We start from the raw sequence: 24555 nt of genomic DNA on the forward strand, positions 1-24555 counted from the left end.
ATTTTGAACAAGAAATAGTGCCTTAAACTTTCATCTTTTCGTTTTACGAACCCTATTGCAAAGAAGAGAAAGATTTCAAGAAGGAATTTTGATTAAGGAGAAAGCTGAATCCTTTAAGAGACTCGCGAAGCTCGCAAGTTCTATCGCTAATGCGAATATTAATGTTTACCTGTGTACACACGCAGGTCAAATATTTGAGCAAAGCAGGAAAGATATAAAAGATGAACGAAAATATCTTTCATGTTCAAATGTAAATCTTCGTAGGTAATTTTCGAAAAAATTGCTAAGAGGCGGAAGGAAACTTTTATATTTACGGACAACAGGAAAGTTCCGTCATTACACGAACGAATAAAAACACAAGAGTTATGAATAGAGATAGAGAAACGAAAAGATCACATAATATCAAGCATCAATATTTTTTATTCGAAAAGCATTTTTTCCTAACATATTAGTTTCCAATTAAATTATTTCTATTTTAGATATCAATTTCTCTCGCTATTTTGTGGCCTTAAAGCGTCAATCTTAATATTTAAGAAATCACGCATGTATAACTTGTCAAATCAAACGACAAAATCTTATTAAAAAAACAAGATAGCAGAAACAATGGCATTCGAAAATCAACACATCAGAAGTTGCATCATTTTCGATTTTTAACTGAAGAAAAACACTGATGAAGATGCGAATATAATTTCTTTCTTCGCTGATCGTACATCAATTTCACACATAATCAAATTTATATTCGTTAATTATCGAAAAGACAAATATTTCGAAAAATGAAATATATTACATTTCTCTAGTAAACTAATTAATGGGCAAAAAAAGAAAGAGATTGAAAAAGTAACAAAAAAGGACTCGTTAATAATATCGGATCGTATCGACGCTTATTGAAAATTCTCTTTATCGCCATCTGCGCGAATACTCGTCGATTCTCCGTTAAATGCAAAAATAAAAAAGAAAAAAGAATAGCGGAAAAGAAAAAATAGCAAGGAGAATAAAAAAAAAAAGAAATCGGTCATCGAGGCGAGTAACGTTTAGCATTTCGCGATAGAACGTGCTGTGAGCTGCGGCTGAGAGACAATGGCAGCTGCTACGTCGCGTATCATTTCTCATCGGAGAAATGCAGATTTCGCGTTGTCGACAATTATTACGTCTCTGCCAATCGCTGCGGGCGAATAAAGCCAATGTCAGACCACGGGACAACGGAGTTGTCAATAGAAGGAACGACAGGTCTAGGTTAGGTGATCGGCTGTCGACATAATAGCGTAACCAATTGGAATTGTATCAATCATACTCGTGTGCTTGAACTTTGCCGTGTTTTAAGGGATAACCCTTCATTAATAGAAAGTGAAAACCGTTTCTCTTTAATATGACTTTATTTCGTTATGCTTGCGAATATTTTCTTCGATTATTGGGCCAATATAACGTTGATATATTATATCGATATATCATGAGAAGATAGTTGCTATTAGGATGCTATAAAATTAATTGAACTATTGTACGAATTATGGTTAAGACTTGGATGCGTTCTAAGTTTCTTGAAATGTTGCATGGCAAGTATCTTCTAAAATTCCGCATTGAAGGATTCGGCAAATGTTCTTGTTAATAAAAAAAAATGATATTGTATCAAGTTCTATTTGATTAAATTTTTCATATAATATTTTATTAATTAATTGTATGATACTAATTTATTAAATTTATTTGAAATATCGATTAACATTTAATCCGTTCCAAATATAATACACTTCCATTATCATTTATTCTGCTCTTTACAAGTTTTGCGACAGCAAGGACTTTAATATTTTAGACTATTCTAGAGGCTTGCATGAAATATTCAGAGGATTTCATTGCCAGGAAATTTCGAGAAGCTTTTCGGAAAGGATTTGTGAACTTACTCTACGAAAGTTCACTACAAATAAAAGATTTTTTGTCAACAATATATTAGCGACTTCGAAATGCGTAAAAAATTTGTATTCTATTTAGACACATATGGAGCAACGATTAAGATTATTCATTTATTTACTAAACATAACTTGTGTATTAAATATATCGCAATCTTCTTGAAAGTGACGCAAAATTAAAAATACATCTAATATATGATCTATGTTCATTTCTATTCATTCAATTCAGAAAAATCTTTTATTTTACATTTTTTAATGGAAACGATAGATATTACAAGGCCAGCGTAAAATGGGTTTCACTGTCATTAATTAGGCGGTCATTTATTTCTATCTATTTATTATTTATTTCAATTTTTAATTCTTACTAATGAATAAAAAATTGTATTGGCTGTATGCGAATAAAGAATAAATCAGCTGTACTGCGCCACTGATATTATTAATATGAACAGCGATAGGGAAGGATATTTTTATAACTCAATAGTGTGTCCCAAATCATTGCGCAATGAAGATAGACTTATAGCCGAAAACGACGTAGAACAACGTTTCCTGCGACGGAAACGCGAGTTAAAGCCTATCTTGAGAAACGCAATTTCAAAGCGCTCGCCTAGGTCGCTACAGTACAATCATTTCGACATCTATCTAACAATGACAAAGCAATCGCTGAACGCAAGTAAATGAAATTAATGAACGAATTCTTTACAATAACGATAGTTAATAACGAACAAATTGGAGAAATTTTGCAAACGGAGCCGATCGGTGGACAAGAAAATGCAAAAGGTTTCATACCGATAGCTCAATCTAATACTGAGTAATCGATAACATACGTAAAAATTGGATTTTTGCAACAGAAAAACTAGTTGACAAAAAATAACCAGGAGATATGCCCTATAAAATGCAAAAAAGAATGATTGCGGTTGGTCAAGCCATTTTGCAGAAATAGACATATAAATAGATACATAAAAGAAATAGATACATAAAAGAACAAATATATGTGGAATTTAGATACCTTCCTTCTGTTCCGAAATCGGTATAAATTAAATATAAATTAAATATAAGTCGGTATAAAAAATGATGCATACATTATTCGATAAATGTGGATTGTCTCTAAGTATTCGATAAAAATATATTACGTTAAATTCCTTCTCAAACATCGTTACGAACTTCTCGAATAAATCAATATGTTCTCACATATTTGAAAATTTCGTTATTAAGCCATTCGTCACGCGAAAACTATTTATTTTCTCGTGATTAATTAATACAAAAAATTTAACGAAGCCAACGAAATTCATTACCGTAGATCCGACGCTTGTTATCTACGAAAAAGGATATCTACAATTTGTTCTGATTTTCCTAGCGTTGAAACGAGTCGAAAATGCTGAATAACAAACTCATCCGGAAATGATGTGGAACACTGTGATTATTCAAAGCGAATCATCGATCATATTGATCCAGCTTACGCGAACGAGGCATCCTTTGTTCGAGCGAGAACCAGGCTTTGTTATATATTCGGAAAATCGATAGTATTCTTAAACCTTCACGGTATCACGCTAAGATGGCGTTTCCTTATTCTCATACATAATTCTCAACATTATGGTAGTTGTACGAACATCGATTTGTTATATCGTTATAATAGGCAGATAATATTTCATTGTTTTTGCAATTTTTGAGATCTTCAATAGCGTGCCGAGATACGATGAACCTCGATATATTACATTATTAAGTTGGATTGATATTGGTTCGGATTAAATTCTTGTAATTATTCTTTATGAATTTCTGACTTTGTGCAACTTGCATATAATATACCTACGGTATTCCTGATAACGAAAATAGAAGATAACCAACATTCCTTGATTCATTAATTATTGATAATTAAATTATAAATGATTGATGTTATTGATCGTAAATATCTACTGATATCGATAAAAATAATTTAATACAAATCTAGCGCAGTCCAATACAAAACTGGCCAACAATCAAAGAAACGCAATAACTTTACGAAAGTGTAAAACGAGAGTTTTGTACCTTTGAATAATTATAAACATTTTAGGTCTTGATATTATGTAAAAAGGCAGTAACATATAATATTCTCCTTAAAGAAGCTAGTGATGTATTTTTTACCTTTAAACAAAACGCGTTAAACTGTGCAAGTGAGTGTGAATTTGCAACAAATTGCTTGTTTAATAAATACCGGTTTCTTTTGTATTAGTAACTGCAAACAGTGTACGCTTCATTCGTATTATTTTTTCACTCGATGGCCCCATAATCTTCACTAGTATGTATATACTACACAATATATTTATTGACCTGAAGAAAGTATTACTTTATAATTTCTCCTAATCTCTGTGCCAACATTAATTTATCACCAGCATCAAGCAAGTCGACGGTATTTGCCGTTGCTCGCTACTCGTGAAATACGATTAATTAATAAGGCTAATTAAACATTTCTACAACACAATCAATTTCGTTCGCTCGATAATGCGCGTATGAACATCGAATGTTGTTTTTCGATCCAGGATAATGAACGGATAATGCAATATTCACATTCGAAAATCCAATTATACGTTTGATGTGTATGTATGTATGTATGTATATATGCCTGTGCGTGCGTGTATATGTATACATAATACGATGTACTTGAGCACGACGCCTGGCAAAATGTCGGTCTCTGAGCGAGCACGGTCTCTGCGTGCGTATAATTGTATATTAAGTTTGAGGGAAAATTCGACCCACGAATAGGAAAACGCAAGTTAATTACATACTCTGATAATAGAAAGAGAATTATGAGACTTATGAATACAAGAATTATAAATACGAAATAATATTGTTTTCAACAAGTAAACTTTTATTGATCAGAAAGAAAAATGACTATAACCGCCATAGGTATATTATAAGTAAGTTATATTACAGATTAGATATAAATAAAATGAGGCTGCGTTATTTCTTTTAAATTCCTCTTACTTGAGACTGCACAGAGTATCGCATTTAGAATGAATAACTAAATTATTTTAAGTGATATTAAGTGATTAAAACAAAGTATCACGTATAACTCTGAAAACATGTCAATAACTGGACAGTGGATATTTATACAAATGAATATTTTTATAAACGATATTAAAGAAATAGAACTTAAGCAGAAAGTATTAGTTATTAAATATTATAAGGAGTGTTCTAGTTTCAGAGTATTATATCTTATGTGCATTCTGTACATTTCTGTATTTTCAAAATCCCCATAAGTGTATAGAAATCCGCAAGTTTATTAACGACTCTTACGTCCCTTTATTTAATTACATACGTCTCTTGTATTAAGTCTGATATCTTCACGTTAAACAATATTTATGTTATAAAATTCGAAAGAAACAACTCGTTTGTTTCTAATTTTATACCACATTACACCGTTAAGCGTTTAACCTGCGCATTTTCACAGGAATTGCAGAGGAGGTTGGACCAGACCCTGGGCAAACCAGGCAGCTACCTAGCAGGAATCGACCGAGCAGGCAACGTGAAACCGATGACTATAGGTGCACGTTTATACAGGGTCGAACAGCAGGTGAGTTCCGTCGTGACCTTTTTTCCGGCTCCATTACATCCTCAATGCTGATTTCCCCTTATCTATTTTGAAAGGAAGAAAATTTGTTAGTCTTTCACAGTATATCTCCTTTCACTGTAGGATTGCAGATAAACAGATGTAATGAGAAGTATAATTTTCAATTTGTTGGGTGCCTACGCAGCATCGTGCTGAGACACTCGAGTTCAGTTCGACCGTATTAACACGGATAGTTGCATCGTAATAATATAATGCGATAACAAGGGTTTCAAAGTTGACGAATTCGAGAAAGATGTAATTCGAGTATCATTAAATGGAAGTTTAAGTCGTGTTTAAATTTACATCGTGCTGAGATACTCGAGTTCAATTCAACCGTATTAACAGGGATAGTTGCATCGTAATAATATAATGCGATAACAAGGGTTTCAAAGTTGACGAATTCGAGAAAGATGTAATTCGAGTATCATTAAATGGAAGTTGAAATTTTCATTGTTCCTTCCTCTTTTAAAGATTGTTCGGGGAAAATTAATAACGATTTTCGTCACAACTTTTGGATTGAACCATCTTCTCCTTGTATTTTTCTACGAAATCTAAGAATCGTGTTATTAGTCGTCTCCTTTGATTAAATCCGTCATAACATTCTCCGTAATAAATGGTATTTAACCGAATCTAAAATCATCGATCGATTCCTTCTCAGAATTTCTACCTCGTTTCATGATTTAAAAATAAAGAGAAACAAAATATAAAGCAAAGAATATAAAAATATAAAACATAAACTCGATCTATTAATCTTCTCTCCTTGATCTCTGAAATGAAATTAAACAAAAAGAAAAAAAGGAATAAAATAGAAAGTCCAAAGGAAACTATCTCGCGTCAGAAGGCAGAGATTTTTCTATCCAAAGCGTCGCAGTGAGAAGATTGATTCTTATATGGAAACCATTTCTGTCCGCAGTTGTCCGTGATAGACAAGAAATTGGACCAGCTGGTCTACGTGCTGAACGCAGTGGCACAAAAGCAACAAATACCTCTGAGGAGTATAGAGGACGACGTGTAACAGAAAGCCCCCGGCGAGCTCGTGCCATCTGTTTCGCGATCACCAGCAATCCCGTGGACTTTGCCCCGTGTTACCATAACCAGCGTCGCCTCGAACATGCTCAGCAAAAGCGGCTGAATCGATGTCTCCGATAGCCCTCGAGCACGGCACATATTTACTGATTCGTGAGACTTCTCGCGTCACTAACCGAGGTGGAGATAACGTTCAAAGGAAACTGCAGGCGCAGACAGTTTTATCGGATTATTCTCCCATTTGTTTTCTTTTTCTTCTTTCTTTTCCCGTCTTTTCTTACTGTTGTCGCCGGTAATGAAAGGATATAAGAAGAAGTGACGAGTCGCGAAGAATCGAAAAGATATCGATGTAAGTGATGAATCGCGAAGGAATGGAGAAGTATCGAAATAAGTGATAAATCGCATCAAGGATTTCGAAGACCACCGGAAGGAGTGACGAATTTGGCTGGATATTGGAAGAAGCAATGAATCGCGAAGGATTTGGAAGAGCATTGAAAGAAATGATGAATCGTAAAGAATTTGAAAAAAAGTATGGGAAAAAGCGATGAATGGCGTGGATGAAAGGAAATGGTGGATGCATTCAAGGTAGCGAAGGTTTAAAGTAATTTCAGCAAAGAACCGCTGATAGAAATGAAAGCTGTGAAATAAACGAAAAACGAAAGATAGATTAGTTGATTGATTGGCTAATTAAGACGCAATTCAGGAAGATACAGTGAATTAAAGAAGGAATGAATCTGTCATTAAACATTCAATTGGTAGTTGTAAAAACAGATTTGGATTTATTTTAGAAATGGTGTATGTTAACTGAGTAAGAGTAAATGAATAATCTGTTGCTTGTTATTGGAATATAATTGATATGAATCGTGAAAACATCAAGATAAATAAATATAACGTGAACGTCAGAATTGTGATTAGTTAAAATTACTTTGAAGATAAAATTAATAAGAATATCTGCCCAAAAAGGAAAAAGGGAAATAAGATGCAATGATTAATAGAACGAAACTACAATTTGTTTTATTTTTCGAATAAATCCGAAAATAAAGTACGTTTACGAAATAAAGATCGAAAAGAATATAGATGATACACAGAAAAGAAGTTACAATCGAATCAGTGAAGCTTTGATAACTCCATTATTTCAAACTCTAAAAATTGCTTTAATTTTCAATGACTCGTAACATGGACTGTAACTAAACGAATAGAGGTGAATCGAAGCAGAGCATTCACAAAATCAGAAGATCATACAAAACTCGTTTAGGACAAAAAAGAAAAAGGGAAGAAGAAAGAACGTTAAAAACTCGGAAAAGAAGGGAAGAAAGAATGGAAGATATCGTTTCCTTTAAACTTGTTCGCACCTCGTCGATAGGTAAAAGAGAAAAAGAACACCAAAGATTCAAGGAACTCGCTTTCCCCAGCCCAGAGGACGCGCTTCTCCCGGAAGAAATCGGTTCACATTTAAAGGGATTGAAAATTGGTATGAGTGGACGGGAACGAAAGCTCACTGAAGATGGAAACGTTGTCACTTGGATACTTCCGCTACGCAGAATCAATGGTCCTCGGAGAATAGCCTTCGCGAAACGATCACGCTAAACGCACAGAAACGATAATTCTCTTCGCACGAACGAGGAATAGTTGCCAAGCTGATAGAAGCGTTAGAAACGTTGGAAATGAGAAAATAAACGAAAAATTGAATAAAATAAAGAGAATTTAAAAAAAGGATAAAATAGAAAAAAGGTACAGAAGATTCTTCGTTGGTGTTAATGGAGATTTAATCGATTCACTACGTCGATCTTCGGCTGATCGGCGTTTCTTCGCGTCGCACGTTGTAACCAAGAGATCGAAATTCCGAACGAGTCGAATTAATCGGATCTGCGGGTGAACATTGAAGAATTTATCGAAATATGTGTTTTATAAAGAAACGTGATAAAAAAAGTTGGTAATCGGAGTAGGGGAAGTGTTAAAATAAGAAAACCGAAAATAGAAGAAGCTTCTTCAAAAGAGCTACGTGGGACGATACGCCGGAGAAACGACGCAAACGTATTGGGAACATCACTTGGGCCAACTAGGAATAATAGAGAGGAACAATAAGCAAATAAAGAGAAACTTCCTAGACAAGATATATCTCTATAAATAGGCTTATATACATATATTATATATATATATATAGAATAATATACTTATTATATACATTGTGTGTTTGCGCGCGTGCATGTGTGCTTGTGTGTATATATATACACATACAGATACAACTTCTAGTCTCCGCTAATAATGATCAATTATTAAGCCTTAAAATTAATCACGGACTTTACAAAACTTGTTGCTAGGCTAGTTAGAAGGAAATCGAGGTACAGCCGCGTGTACGCGTGGACGATAAGCGGGAACACGCATTGTACAAAAACGCGATGTCGAGTTCTATACATACTTTTGCTCGAAACGAACATTTTTCTCCTTCCCTCTCGCTATCTCTTTCTTTCTCTTTATTTTTTCTCGATTTCTAACGCAAACTTTGCCGGACTACGTGAAAATGTTATACATGTATATATATCTATACTTTGAAATCGTTGAAATATCATCTTCTCCTAAATGATCTTTGATGCAAATGTAGAATTGGTAGCTATATAGGGTATTCGTGGTTTTTAATTCACTCCGCAAGTTTTGTGCGAATATGTCTTAATGTAAAAACGATGCTGGAAATTACGAAAAACGTTATCTTTTCTCATGAATTGTCATAAAATCTGTCGTAAAATTTAATAGTTTAATCATTTAAAATATTTATTTCGAATTGGTTTCCAACATTCATAGTCGTGATTTACTGACAAATATTTGGTTTTCACAGATCCAAACTGTAATAGAATGAAGTAAGTTTTCTCGGCACCATCTTATATACGAAAACTGTTCTGAAACACGACAGAAAATATATAAGAGAGCAATATTAACTGATGGATATTTAATTTTCTTAATTGTTACTTTCATTAAATCTTTTTGTCTCTGTTAGAGACATTAGAGAATTATTGGCTTATAAATCTCTGATTAAGAACGTCCAAATATTCAAAAAATTTTATTCAATACATTTTCTAACATATTTGTACAATCTCAGATATTTATATCACGCCACGAATATCTTATATCGATGTTGTTCGAAAATGCATGAAGGATTGTGCACTTGGACGCAAGAGACGAAAGAATAGTGATAGTGGAAATATTGCAGAAATAAAAATAAAAAGAGAAAGAGAAAAAGAAATTCGAATTATATTCTGCATGTATAAATACATTTATATTTTCTACGTAGGCTATCGAATATGGCATATAACGAATTGTAATGTTACTGACACCGTAAAATATTATATATAAATTCACATCTAATTTCTAAGCGATTCGAGACGTGTGCGTGCATACGTATGTCGTACAACAAGAAGCATTTTTCTGTCTATTATTTATTTTTCAATGACCATTCGAGTGTAAAGGAAAGGTTATATTTTATTTATGGCTATAAAAATTCTGGGCTCATTATTTAAACAATAATTAGAACTCAAATAAGTTTCAAAAAGATGAAATAATTATAGAGCATCTCTTTTTTTTGTATAGTACTTATCTTCGTTGCTCCTTTTTCCTTTTTCTATTGCAATTTACCAATGAATTATAATAACAATTATTTTTTTATTTGATATTTGATAAGTTTTTAAATATTTAATAATATTTTTTATTTGATACGTGTAATTTAAATCAAAAGTTCGGCTAACAAAATTAAGTAGCCTCGCTTCGCTTAAAGGTGATTAAAATATTTATTATTAAATAATAATTTATATCATATAATTAAAAAAGAAGAAATCTTCATCAAAATTTTTCAGTTCAAGATTTCAAGCAATGTATCCATGTTCAAAGATACAGTAAATGAATCTGTGATAAATCAATTCTTTCATACTCGATCATTTCGGTTTGAATTTAATTAAATCAACAAGAAAGAGAGGATATCGTTATACATTCGAATGGTAAAACAAATCGGCATCTTCTGCGAATCGTTTCTTTGAGACGCACGTGTGCTTTGGAAATGCACGAAAATTTTTCAGTTTAATCGATCTCTGTGCGGGACGGACCAGTTTCTTGATAACTAGGATTACGTACATAATCGGGCGAAATATTGCACTGAATATATCTATCGTCTTCACTATATTATTATTAGAGTCTAACGTAACGCAATTCTGTATATATATATATATATATAAATACATACATATGGATATCATATGAATATATAGCGAGAATATATAACTTAAACGAAGCAGCTTTTTAGGAGTATTTTTGAATCGAGTATCTTTTTAGTATCATTAAAAATTTTTCAAGGAAGTTAATTTCTCGAATGCAATTGGATATATAAAAAATTGTAGATGTAAAAATATTATTTCGGATGATAAAATTAACAGGATAACGAAGAAAATTGTAAAATATATGTTGTTAAAGAGTTTTCGTTCTTTTATAGTCGACTATCTAATCGTAATATATAAGTTGTCCAATTAAGACGAACATATTCCAGTCAATCGATCGTAAATGTACCATTAATAATTATTAAGTTATGTAATGCTTATTTTTGTGATCATAATTCGGTTTTTTGTCATTGTGGTAGATTTTTCGGTTTGTTCGAAAACGTTGCTACACTTCAATGGAAACGGAAAAATACTCTGTAAAACGCGCTCCAACGTATTAAGATTCTACGATATAAAGATTCTATGGTGCCTCTCACTCGACTAATTCCACTATAACGCAACTAATTAATAATATCAACGATAGAATTAGGTGTAAGATAGCGTTATAAATAACGTAGGAGATATCGTAGGACTATTAAACTATATTATAATGGCAATATATACATACATGTAGGTACGCTCCGAAGGTACAGCACGAATTTTTCAATTTCGTAATGCAAAGTCACTCGACGTTAGTCTCTTTCGTCCCTGACAATGAAACGTTTCTCGTTGGATAAGTATACAAATAAGAATAAAGCAAGTTAATAATTCATAAATAAACATGTGTAAATAATAATTCACAGAGACAAGATTATGGGGAAGAATCGAGAAAATTGTACGAAAGGAGTGTGAAGTTAAATCTCGAAAGCAATTCTTAAATAGCAATATCTCTGTACGCAACAATCTTCATGCTTTCATATGACGATGAAAAATATTTGAAAAAGACGCGTTATGTTGCAAAAGAATTGTTAAATATTGCAATTAAAAAAGTAATCAGAAATAAGGAGGTATACGTGCAATTCTTGTGTTTTATGGATGAAATATTTTATGAAGAATACGCGAAGAAATTATTGTTTAAGAGGATACAAATATTGTTCGAAAGTAACGTTACTGCGAAAGTTTTGAGGATGCAACCTAATTTTTTATTCATGCAATATAAACAAAAAAATATTATGATGATAATACTCCCATACTACCCAGATTATTTTTTGTATTGATAAAAATTCAACGAGAAACGTTTTTTAGGATCTCGAAACTTTTATGTCATTAATCCTAAAATCGAGTCGGTTCAATCGATCGTTTCAAGAGAACGTTTTAAGGGTTTATGAATTTAAAAAATCACTCGATTATTATATTGCCGACCACAAGTAGAGACAATCAATAATGTGAATACGCGCGTAAAGAGTATATAAACATTAACGATTTCGTTTTCCAATAAAATCTCTTTGTGAACAATGATTAATAATCAATGTTGGAACACACGATTTTTCGATTCTATGAGAATACTCTGGGAACATTTATTATAAATTAACTGATAATCTCGGGAGAACAGCGTGAAAGAATCGTGTTAAGTTTAAACCAAAAAGTTATATAAGTGATGAATTTTAAGGGATGAAACTCGAGGTACGTTTTTGGATCATAATGAGAACCCGTACTAGATAGGTACTGGGTAGATTCTAATTTGACATTGCAATAATTTCCAAATTGACCCATTGAATCAAATTTAAGTAACTTGAGAAATCTGACAAACATACAAAGATAATTTTATATGTATATTTTTTTTATTAAGCTTTTCCTTTTCTCTTTACTATAACGTAAACTATACAAGAAGGAAATTAAAACGTTTAAATTTGTATGAAATTTTTTTACGATAATATGAAAAGCAGTGTTATAAATTATCAATGGTTTTCGTATTGTTTAATTTTCAGTTGAAACATGGATCGGTATAATATATTTTATAAGTATATATTTATTATACACTTCTATTTATTTCAGTTACTTGATAAAAACAATAAAATGTCAACATTGTCCAGGATTGGTCACGCGAATTAGCCATCTATCTCATACGGCCTCTTTTCCTGAACATATATCTCTTGAATAACTTACGAGTATGTACTAGTAAATAACGATATAATTGCATTTTCACTTTGTTGTCACGTTACTTATCTACTATTGCAGTCATAAGGGTCAATACGAATAATTTTATCTGAATTTGTACAAAAAGAAGGATCGAAACACGGGCAATCGAAGCGTCCAAAAATTATACTCACAACGGTATATCTTATTTTCGTTGTACAACATTTTAACTGGACCACCGTAATGTCTGCTAATTACAATAGAAAACATTTAAGAGACTTCGAATATAATCAAATTGCGTATAAATATTATCATGTTTATTCATATAGGAAGGTAGTATTAATCGACGCTCATCAAAACCATAGTGATTAAAGAAAAGAAAGAACATAAAAAAAGCATAAGAAAAAGAAATAAAAATTATCTTAAACTTCAATCTTAAAAATCATGTGAAATCAGGAAAACTTTCCCAATTATTTTTTAATCGAATCGTCTACAAATCTTTACCATAAATGTGCTTGAGAAGTAGGTTGTATCTTCGTTTGCAAAATTCAACATGTTTCTCGTTATATACTCCGAGCATAGAGAGACGATTTTTGCGAATTGTAAAGAAATGTTATAAAGGATATGTATAAAAATATATATTATCACAGTCGTGATAATGTTTTACAACTTTTACATGGTTGATACGTTGTATTTATAGCTTTGTTAAAAATTGTAGAACATTTATGGCGAGGATCTTGAAAGGCAAGTAGTGTTCGCGAATCGGCCGAAAATACATGTAATACGATTGTTAATAGTGTACGTGTAACGTATATATCGTAAAATGTATAAATAGATATACATGTACATAGACGCTTTTGCTTCGTGTAATTATACAAAATTATTCGCGGATATTCGGTTGAAACGAGATAGAATGTAACTTTTATTTAACACGTTGCCTCTCGGTTTTACAAAGAATGAATTTTAACTTAAACGTAGCAAAAATGTGATATCTACAGGAAATGTAATCTTCGTTGCGGTTTAAAAGAAAAATTCATTTCACTGAGGAATTAACAATTGAATAAACAACAATGATATGTTCGATCTTTGTTCATACCATCGGGTTCTTCCGAGTTTATTTTCAACGAAGGAAAAGACATTTAATGAATGCATATTTCTAGATGAAAAAGAAAATTATAAAAAAGATTATATAGTAGAATTAGAAAATTGAGCGCAAAGCGTTAAAATCGTGGTTTTAAGATATCTCGGATGTACTCGTATTACGCGAGTTATAATTCAACATAATACGATAATTACGATATTAATACATTGCGTACTGATCTTGCAATATTGAAATTTTACACTGCATATTTAAGGCTAGATCGATTTCACATAGTGAAAATATTGACGTTATTCAATAATCACATGCAAATCAAATGAAACAATGGCATAGTAGCAAGTTGAAATACCGTTGATCTTCATTAGACAGCTGGTATGAAAAAAGAATTTAATTCTAATAAAAAAAAAAGGGAGAGTGGACTAACATTCAACTGTCTAGTTACAGCTTAGACGAAATTTATTTAATTTTGTCCAAGCTAAATTAAGCAAAATTTTTTGTTTTTCAACAAATTCTTGTTTTTGAAAGCTGAGAAAGATTGATTAAAGTTGCAATGGATTTGAAAACCATTTGTATATACGTTTGTATAGTATACTACTCTTCGTAGTTTCCAATGTATCCATGTTTCCAGGTGTATCATTCGATAATTTGATCTTATGATACGCCCACAATAATACTAATACATATACTGTAATACGACAAAAAATAATTTTTATACAATATTCTTTTCTCAATACTTTTCAATACTTTTATATAATATTCTTATATTGCAAACCTTTACACACATACTTTATATGAATTATGATCAAAGCTTTTTTCAAAATTTTTGGAAAAGAAATTTGAGAAACATAGCTCCGTACGCAATGTGTTAAAATGGCATTGTAGCGTGTATAAACAGGGAAAAGATTAAATCTACGAATTAAAATTTCAACAAATTTTGCAAAAGTTCTTGCAGTTCGCAATTAGAACATGTGATAACCTTTAGTCGAAATTCTTTCCTTTCTCTTAGCAGAAACGAACCAGTTTCGTTCTTTCGATTAATCTCTATTTGCTCGCAATTTCTAAAATAAAACATGCTATCGGATCTTTAACACTTTTATGACAGTTAGAAATAGTGGTAGTTTCTTTTTTCTAGTTTTCAATTTAAACGTAATCACAGTAACAAGTGTTGTGAAATTACATATATACTTGTTGCTATCGAACGAAAAGTAAAAAATCTTGTAGAGGAAATGAAGCGAGCAATACTGAAACGTCGTTTCTTGTAAATCCTCATAACTCAGTATCAAAACAACAAACAATAATTAGCGTTAACTGTTGTTATTGCTTTTCACAAAATTATAGCGTATGTCACTGAGAATTTGACCCAATAAAATTAATTCTACCTATTTCGTCTAGAAACAGAGAAGTTTTGTTTATGAAACTGTTTAATTTGAAAATCTTACATCGTTTTAATTAGTTCACGAAAGTTCGAAATTACTTCGCGTTTTTACATCGCGTCACAATCAATCTCGCTAGAGAATAAAGTAATAAATAAGCAGATTATAATTCCTGCTACGTGTTACGCTAGATAATTGCAATATCGCGTCCTACAAAGGATGGACATAAAAATGTTTTGTCACAGAACGAATTTAATCGAATTTAAGCTTTATATTAAATTATATCTTTCGAATTAAGTTCGCCTCACGGCTGGCGTGGTCTAACTTCAAAAGCTTGGATCGTGTTGGAAATTGTTCGAAAATCTAATTCAAAAATGCAGCAGCCATAGTGATCGAAACACAAGAATATTCGCAGAATTCTAATATTGTCAATTATTTATTGTACCTAAAATTCGTCTTTTGTTTCAGTGGCATTTTCGAAATAAAATTAAACTTTAACAGTAAATTGTATGGAAAGAACATCGTTTTGCAAAATGATGTTTATGTCGTAGGTTAATTCTTCTTAATATAGATTCTCTGTAGTACGTACATGAAATATAACATTTACAGAGTTTCGATTACTCGCTAGATTTAGGAATTTGAAAATTATAACATGTAAAAGTTTGTATATTAAATCAGCAAGTGAAGACTATTAAGTCACACCGAATCTTACATTTCGTAAATTCATATTTTTGTAAAAGTAAATTTATTCTTGTTGTCTCAGTTCGTACGATGTTGTAACAAAAATCGCGAAACGTTTGCTAATACGCTAACGCAATTCCTTAATTATTTTTATTTTACAAGTCTCCCGGAAAACATTCCATAAGTTTCTAACAAATCAACTTTTCTTTGAAGACTAATATTAAGAAATTAATTAGGAAATTCGACAAATAAATATGGTAATGATTTTATTATATAAATGACTGGTGCTTTGTTTTATATATCCATTCGATAAAGTATATGTAAGAAAACACAAAAATTTGTCAGAATTGTAATACTTTGCTCATACAATGTAACGTAGCTATTTATTGTGTATTTGTCCACATAGTGACGTATCTTTAAAAATAATTACTTTTAATTCTTATTCATTCTATCTTTATTGAAACGAACGTGATTTCGTATGTCCTTGATCCGTTAGTGTCACAATTAATTAAAAAACCTTATGAATATAAAATTTCTTAAATGAAGAAGTTACTATGTATTCGAAAAGGTACCTACAATTAATTGTAACGCACTGAGATAGATAATAGATTATTAAAAACATCGTTAGAATGCAATGTTTGTAAGATTCATTAACATCTGCCTCGATAGTTTTGATATATCAGCAACGAAATCGAAAGCAATAATCGCTTAATTACAGAATTATGCTACCGATGCTTCTACATATAATAGATAGGTAATTTCCATTTTTTTAGTCTCACGCCTCGATCATGTAAAATCAAACAGCCAAACCTGCGTTGTTACTATAATGAATCTTGTTCTCTCTTTAATTAAATATAAATTGGTACGAACGCACAAAGAGATATTAACTAACAACATAGTCCAATAGTTCAAGTAAAGATACCAGTTGTTGTGATGGTTAACCAATGTTGAAATAATCTCCTTTTATCCTCAGTCGTGATACTTTTGGATCAAGGATCAGTACGTTTCCTGTATTAACCTGGTTTCACGTTTCTTGCATTTTTATGTGTAGATGAAATCTAGTGCATCAAAATGTGTTTTAAATTATAAAAAAGGAAAGAAACCTGATACACGAAGGATTTTTTCCAATCGTCAAAGCGAATTCGACGTGTACCATAATTACAAAGATGCATGTGATTTTATATACTGGATAAAATAAAACGAGAGAAAGATAAAATCAAACAAAAGAACGAAGAAAAGACACGATTTACTCTATATTTTCGAACAATCATGAGACAAACCTACTTGACCGAAATGGATACTAAATCCTATTTCCATATATGAAATCAAATTTTATGTAAATCCATCACAATTAATTTTTCATTACAGTAGAATCAATTTTAATCGAACCAAGGAAAATGAATGTCTACTTTCAACTTTTAAACAAACTTCAATGTAAAATCCACGCTCGATCGGATTTTCTTGAAAGAACGTGTAAATGTTATCGCGATTCTAAAATCGACTAGAAATAAGGTCGGAAATGAAAGTAGCTGAACAATTTTGCGATGCAGGAAACGTATTCGTTGCGAACGAAAGAAAAGAAAGAAAGAAAGTAAAATAATCGCGAGAAGGGTTCACGATCGAATCTTTTGAAGCTACGGAAACGAGACAAACGAAACTCAATCATATCACCGTAGTTGCCTCTACTATCCGCTAATAGTAGCTCGTCGACAATACTGTTGACTTTTTAACGTTAAATGGTTGGAACAATCACGGAAATCTTTAAAAGCAATCCGATTTCCGCGATCGATCTGACACGCGCTGTGTTTTTACTACTATTCTCTATTATAGTTACCGAATAAACGAGCTATCTAACGTGACTATCAATTACGATTATACTTAACGATCACGCAAAACTATCTTTAAGATCGTACTTGAAGAGTTGGAAAGCTAAATGATAAATTCTTCGAAAAAATAGCTATATATATTAACTCTGCTTGCGACCTTTCCGCCATTTTTTGTCCAATCGTGTTTTTTAATGTTAAAAAGGTTTCTTAAGTTTAAGGGAATTGTGAAACAAATCGTCGATAAGAGTAATTTTAGATTTGTATTTTATATTGAAATTTGTCTGGTTTGTTAAAACAGATCCGAAATTGGCATATAAATACTCAGGAATCGTAGCAGGATTAAAAGAATTTATTTATAAAGAAATCGAATCATTACTTATTTGTTTAGCGATATTGAGATATTGCAATAAGCTACACGTGCTTTCCCGCTATTGCATGATATCTATATTTTGTTAAAGGATCGTAAAAACCGGAGCACTGTAACAGACAAAACTTGGAAATCGTGTAATAGCGTGAGATATCATTAGAAATATCATTGGAAAAATAAAAATGAATTCTCGTCATTTGGTTTTTTAACTCCTTCTACTGTAAATACATGGCATGTACTTACTTACACTATGGTTACTATACACGAATACAGACGTTTCGAGCGAATTGTGTTGCCCAAGAGTGGCGTTATGTGAACTCGTAAAACAATCGATGGATCCTCTGGGAAGTTCGCACTAATATTTAATACGACATACGATAATTTGTATAAATAATGTCGAAGCTATCCGAAATTAGATATTTAATATCGAAGAAATTATAGGATTATTTCTAAATCGAATCGTATTTAAAATGAAGGTAGATTAAGCAAGCTATGATACAAGACGGAATATTTACGATAAAATGTATAACTAAGTTTTAACACGAACGTTCCATGGGATTTAATAATACAGCAGAGCGATATGTTGTGATACAGACACAATGTCAAATTACTAAACTCGTTCCAATGGCACATCACCAAATATTTATATAATATGATGTACATAAACTTTAAGAATCAAATCTCGAAAGGTTCTTGAGCAACATTATTCGTTTTAACAGTCTGTGCAATATAAAATAGACTATACTATCGCTGTACCGATAAATCGTAATCGATAAATACAGAGATCGACGTATTGAAAAATATAATCGGCAATTCAACCTGTACGCTGTAGTTTGTCCAACTTTTGCACTGGCTGTGTGTCTTTTTCTACGTTCGAAAAATTGTCGGCCGACCATTATTGTGAGGACGTAATTAAAATATTACTTCGAAGATATTGGAGTCTATTCCGATGATCGTATCTCTGTTTTGTATGTTTCTTAAAAACACGTGCTTTATCCAGTAAAAGTGGGGCCAAGATCTTTAACGGTGGCTGATTTCGAATATTCAAAGATGAAAAAATGGTATTACGACGAGGAGAAAGTTTAAGTTTAAGTTTATAAAATTAATTCATGTAATTACACGTGTGCTTTTGTTTAAAATATTCCAGTATACACTTTATAACTTGACAAGTCTTGGGATTTCTTTCCATGAAAATTTTCAATCTAAAAATGTTTCGTTTCGTTATTTTGGAAACGATAGTAATTAGAAATATAAATAAACAAAATATTCTTATATCATTGATCCATTGCGTTTGTAAACTCGTATCTTTTGTTTTCTTCGAAGTTCATAGTCTGGTTTCAATGTAAAATTTTTTAATTGCATATAGAAAAAAAACACCCTTTTTAACGCAATAATTATTCGATAAAAGTAATTGCAGACTTTGAAGCAATTTTCAAGAAATACGAATCATCGCCGTTTACTTAAAGAAAATGGCAATGTGAGAATAATTCAAAGTAAGAGGTTAGAGAAACTGAACGTAACGATCCGTGATACAAATGCGCCCGCTTTGTAAATCAATTTAAATAACAAATCCAGCAATACTCTTCGATTTTAGTGCTCTTGATACTAGAATCGTTAAGAATACTATATAGTTCGTTGATAGTTTAACGTGTTCAACCTGGCGCGAGGTTTTGATAAAAATCTTGATACGACGGTGAATACCATATCGTGTGCATTCCCTTGCATTTGTTTTACTAACCAGAAAACATTTGATAAGAGAATTCTTAATTTACTATTATCAAATAATAGTTCGTAGATAAATAACTAGTATCAAATTTTATGATTTAATGTATACAAATAGGTGACATTGTAAATCGTAATTACAAATATAATTGAGGAATATAATTGAAAAACTTGTTAACTAGATAGACTTAAGAGAAGAAAAACGAGATTAATAGACAAGTGAAATTGTTATAAATTATAACATAAAGTTACTGCTGGTTCTGTGACTTCTTTTATCTTCATTATTAACTACACACTATTTTTTAACTATACAGGTAATCTGTGCCGAATTCAATGTTAAAAATGTAAATAGCGTTTGAACCGTCTTTAAGATTAGGATATAAATTTACGCGCGAAATTAGAAAATAGCTTCAGCTGAAACAACTTTATGCTTAATATATATAATATCCCTTTTTTCATACGTTAGAAATCAAAGGAAATCAGAGCAATCCTTGTATTACATAGCGCACTATATGGTTTTGAAAAATATAATTATATAGGTATATATGTATAAGGCGTGCTACCTATCAATACTCATAATTGTATTATAATGCGTGCATAAGTGTAAATAGGCGAAAATGACTTGTTATAAATACATATGTATTTATTTCAAGAGCAATTAAACTATAGTCCGCCGCCGAAATCGACTGGGCATATTTGTAAATTCGTAGGTACCGGACTTGCCGATTTATATAAAAGTATTCAACTCCTCATGCTTTACGATGAAATCGTTTATTTTGGAAGAACTATTTCAATTATGTAATTTATTATATATCATTAATGTGAAATATTTATAAAATCTAGAAATTTGTGTTTGAACAAATATTATTAAAAGATCGGGAAAATATTCATTGTATTGTCTAATTGTAATATTAATATAAGAGTCCCTTATTCTTGTAAATTTATTATAATATCTCACAAGTTTTATTTTCTCTTTATAATAATAAATTTAATATTAGCCAATGTGAGTGAGTAATGGTTTTAATTTATGTTATTGATATGTGTCGCAGTATATTGCGAAAATTTCTTTGAACTCTCAATTTATATGCCGGGAGAAATAAAAATAATGTACGGATAGTCTCTAAACTAAACGATTTAATCGGAAACAAAAGTTCCAAACAGAGACGAATAGTCCAATCGCTGTAATTTCAACCAAGGTATATTTTTTAAGGAATTGTTCATAGAGTAGCTGTGTAAGCTTTCTTTCAAGAACGCAATGATTGCAGTATCCTTACTATACAGGTCTTCAGCAGTTTGTGCAATAAACTTTTAATAAATAACTTTTAAACTGTCTGCAGGAAGTGAAGTCTGTAGCAATATTCGGTGAAAGAAAGGAGACATTTATACAACATTTATTCGTCCATAAATGCAGCTGACGGCATGCTTCGTAAACAATTATAAACAAATTTCTATAAAACGTATTCACGAGATATTTCTTCATGAACATTTCTAGAAATGATACAACTGAAGGTTTAAATAGCCATAAAATTTAAATAATATTACACAATTATATATTTTAAAACCTAAAGTATCATAAAATAACTTATTTAAAATCCGAAACACTTTGATATAACTTTGTTGCACGATAAATTAACTATTTACAACATTTGCGTAAAACTACTCTTACGATACAGCCAGTCTAAAAGTGGGATACCAACAAAGGCAAAAGTAATAAATAGTCGATTTTACAATAATATTAAGGCGATCGATTTTCGTCGATCAATCTGTTTTATCGACTGATTCAGCAGAAAGGTGTGTAACGATTCTCGACACTCACGATCAAACGCGATTGATCTTCTCCGCGGCAAAGATATTTTGCAAGTGTCCTTCCAATTAACAAACAAACAAGTAAAAAAAAAAGAAAAAACGAAAATGAACTTGGCTAGCGCGCTGTCAAGAAATCAAGCGACACTCTTAGATCTTAAAGTAACTTAATTAGTCGAGCTTGTACAATTACATATATATTTTTTTCGCGATCCATCCTCCGACATTTTTTTGTGAAGCATAAAAACGATAAAAATAAAAAAATTAAAACGAGAGGTATTCGAGTGAATTGATCGTTTCTTAGAAACGAGCGACGAAAACTCGAAATGAGGAAAAAAGGAAAAAGAAGTGATGGAAAAATAATAAATAACGGATGAACCAATGTATGATGTATGTGTTACGTATTGCGGTTATTATATTATATATGTACATGTAAGCGCTAATACTATTTTAACATGAATTATGCGTAATTATTCGATTTCTCAAATATTGTACATTTGCGCCGATATTGTCTATACGACTATACATATGTATATCATTATTATTATTATTATGATTATTAGTATTATTATTATTATTTTTATTATTATTATCATTATCATCATCATCATCATCATCATTATCATCATAATCATCATCATAATCCCCATCATCATCGGCATCATCATCATCATCGCCGTCGTCATCATCATCATTATTACTACTACTACTACTGCTACTACTACTACTACTACCACTACTACTACTACCACCACTACTACTACTACTGCTACTACTACTACTACTACTACTACTACTACTACTACTACTACTACTACTACTACTACTACTACTACTACTACTACTACTGCTACTGCTACTACTACTACTACTGCTACTACTACTACTACTACTACTACTAGTACTACTACTACTACTACTACTACTACTACTACTACTACTACCACCACCACGATTGTTATTATTATTATCATCATTATCATTATCATTATTATTATTATTATTATTATTATTATTATTATTATTATTAGTATTAATATTATGAGATATTAGTTAAAGTTGAATATACTATATCTACTATTCTTTAGTGTACTTCATTTGTTCCCTGTCCCAACAGAATTGTGTCTACGTAATCTACAGACGATTTTGAGTTATAATATACAGAAATATATATTACTTCGATAAAAAGATGTATATTTGATTAAATTTGGTTTCGACTATTTAGAAATACATTTGAATTTGGGAAAAGCCATATTAAGAAATGATGAAATTTAGATCTCACTACCAATATACAGATAGAAGATATATAATATATGGTGATTGGTAACTGGTGGTACAAGCGGAAAGGGGGTGATTCTACGTGAAAAAAGAAGTCGAAAATATAGAATAAGAATTTTTCGTTGGAGGCTTTGCTTTCGAGAAAATCGACTTTGAATTTTCGCTTGGTACGCCTGCGGTACGTTATAACGGATCTCACTGTAGATCGTTGTTTCGATGGAAAAATTAAAAAAAAAAAATTTTTTTTAATTTTTATTCTATATTTTCGACTTCTTTTTTCGCGTAGAATCGCCCCCTTTCCGCTTGTTCCACCAGTTACCAACCACCCTGTATGTGTAAACATTGTACTCATATATTAATTCATTATCATCAATATCTGACGACGCGATGTGCAAGAAAAGATATCCTGGATTAATAAATAAAGTACAGACAAGAAAATGTTACTTCTCACAGGTTTAGTACATACACAAGATCACCATGCGTGTCAAAAATTCTAATCATAGTACAACCAGTCACCTATGTTGATTGAGACCTTTCATCCTACGATATGATTGAACAACCAGAAATACAAAAATGTATGCAACTCACGACCAAATGCGAAGAATGTTGTCATCGTTATTGTTGTGGACCAAAAGAGGAAAGTTATAATCAAATCGTCAACCAATCAAAATCGTCGAATACAATGGAAGAAGTGGAGACTAGAAAGAACAGAAATAACAAAGCATAAAATACTATAATTTATTCTTAATGGCAATGCTAACTATTTTAAAAATTTAAAATAATGAAAGACTGATCTCTATTAAATGAAAAATTATAATGATGATATTAAGACTTCTTGATCGGATTCCATGTTTTAATTAATAGTAATTAACATAAGATGTAAAAAATGTAGTTAAATTAAATACAAAATACACAGTTACATTCTTGGCTTTTGAGGCACCGCCAGTTCTCTTCTTCTAAACATCCGCTCTTAAGGGACAGGAAAAAGGAGAAGGCGTGGTAAACCTTTAACAATAATTTGTTCTGAGAAGAAATGATGATTTGTTAGGTTATATCCTTTAGTTTTTTATTTAATATTTTACATTCACAATTAGAAATGACGATTGTTCAAAAAATCTAAAATACTCACATGTGGGAGTCTATTAACCTTAAAACTTAGAACTTTAATAATAAAAGAAACAAAATTCTAGTTACTACTGATAAGAATTGGGATTCTAATGTAAGAATTTAAAACCAGACTTTACTATTTAATTAATAATAATTGTAATAAAATACAAGAAATAGAATTCATTGAAATACGATAATATGCAAAGTTTCATACGTGTTTAAATTTCAAGCATTACTGCATTCTTCCCAGATAACAGGAAAAAGCAGAAGTTGTGAAAAACCTGTAATAAAACACATGAAATATTATAATATCTTCCTAGAAACATAATTTTGATTATTAGAAGGCTTAAGATAAGGAAAAATGAAATTTTCACAACAAAAAGAATTACAATTTTACTAAAATCTAATTACTATAAAACTTAAAACTTTAACATACAAATTTAAGTTGGCAATCTAGTAATTTTTAGAATTTTTCACA

General features: G+C 31.2%; 1 protein-coding gene and 1 long non-coding RNA gene across 2 annotated transcripts in view; one reads left to right on the forward strand and one right to left on the reverse strand.

Annotated features, from left to right (window-relative positions):
• Positions 1-19448, forward strand: part of KCNQ (KCNQ potassium channel) — a 146258-nt gene extending 126810 nt beyond the window's left edge. The window contains exons 14-15 of the mRNA XM_076625225.1: positions 5323-5445; positions 6395-19448. Coding sequence (XP_076481340.1) covers positions 5323-5445; positions 6395-6496 — 225 coding nt within the window. The 3' untranslated portion in view covers positions 6497-19448. The remainder of the gene's footprint in view (positions 1-5322; positions 5446-6394) is intronic.
• Positions 5190-23967, reverse strand: LOC143303709 (uncharacterized). The gene is made up of 3 exons (XR_013060272.1): positions 23891-23967; positions 23559-23668; positions 5190-5507 (listed from the first exon to the last, which is right to left on the reverse strand). It is a non-coding gene; the product is annotated as an uncharacterized LOC143303709 (long non-coding RNA).
• Between the last annotated feature and the right edge of the window lie 588 nt (positions 23968-24555).

This window comes from Bombus vancouverensis, chromosome 2, assembly GCF_051014615.1.
Source record: "Bombus vancouverensis nearcticus chromosome 2, iyBomVanc1_principal, whole genome shotgun sequence".
Classification (NCBI taxonomy): Eukaryota; Metazoa; Arthropoda; class Insecta; order Hymenoptera; family Apidae; genus Bombus; species Bombus vancouverensis.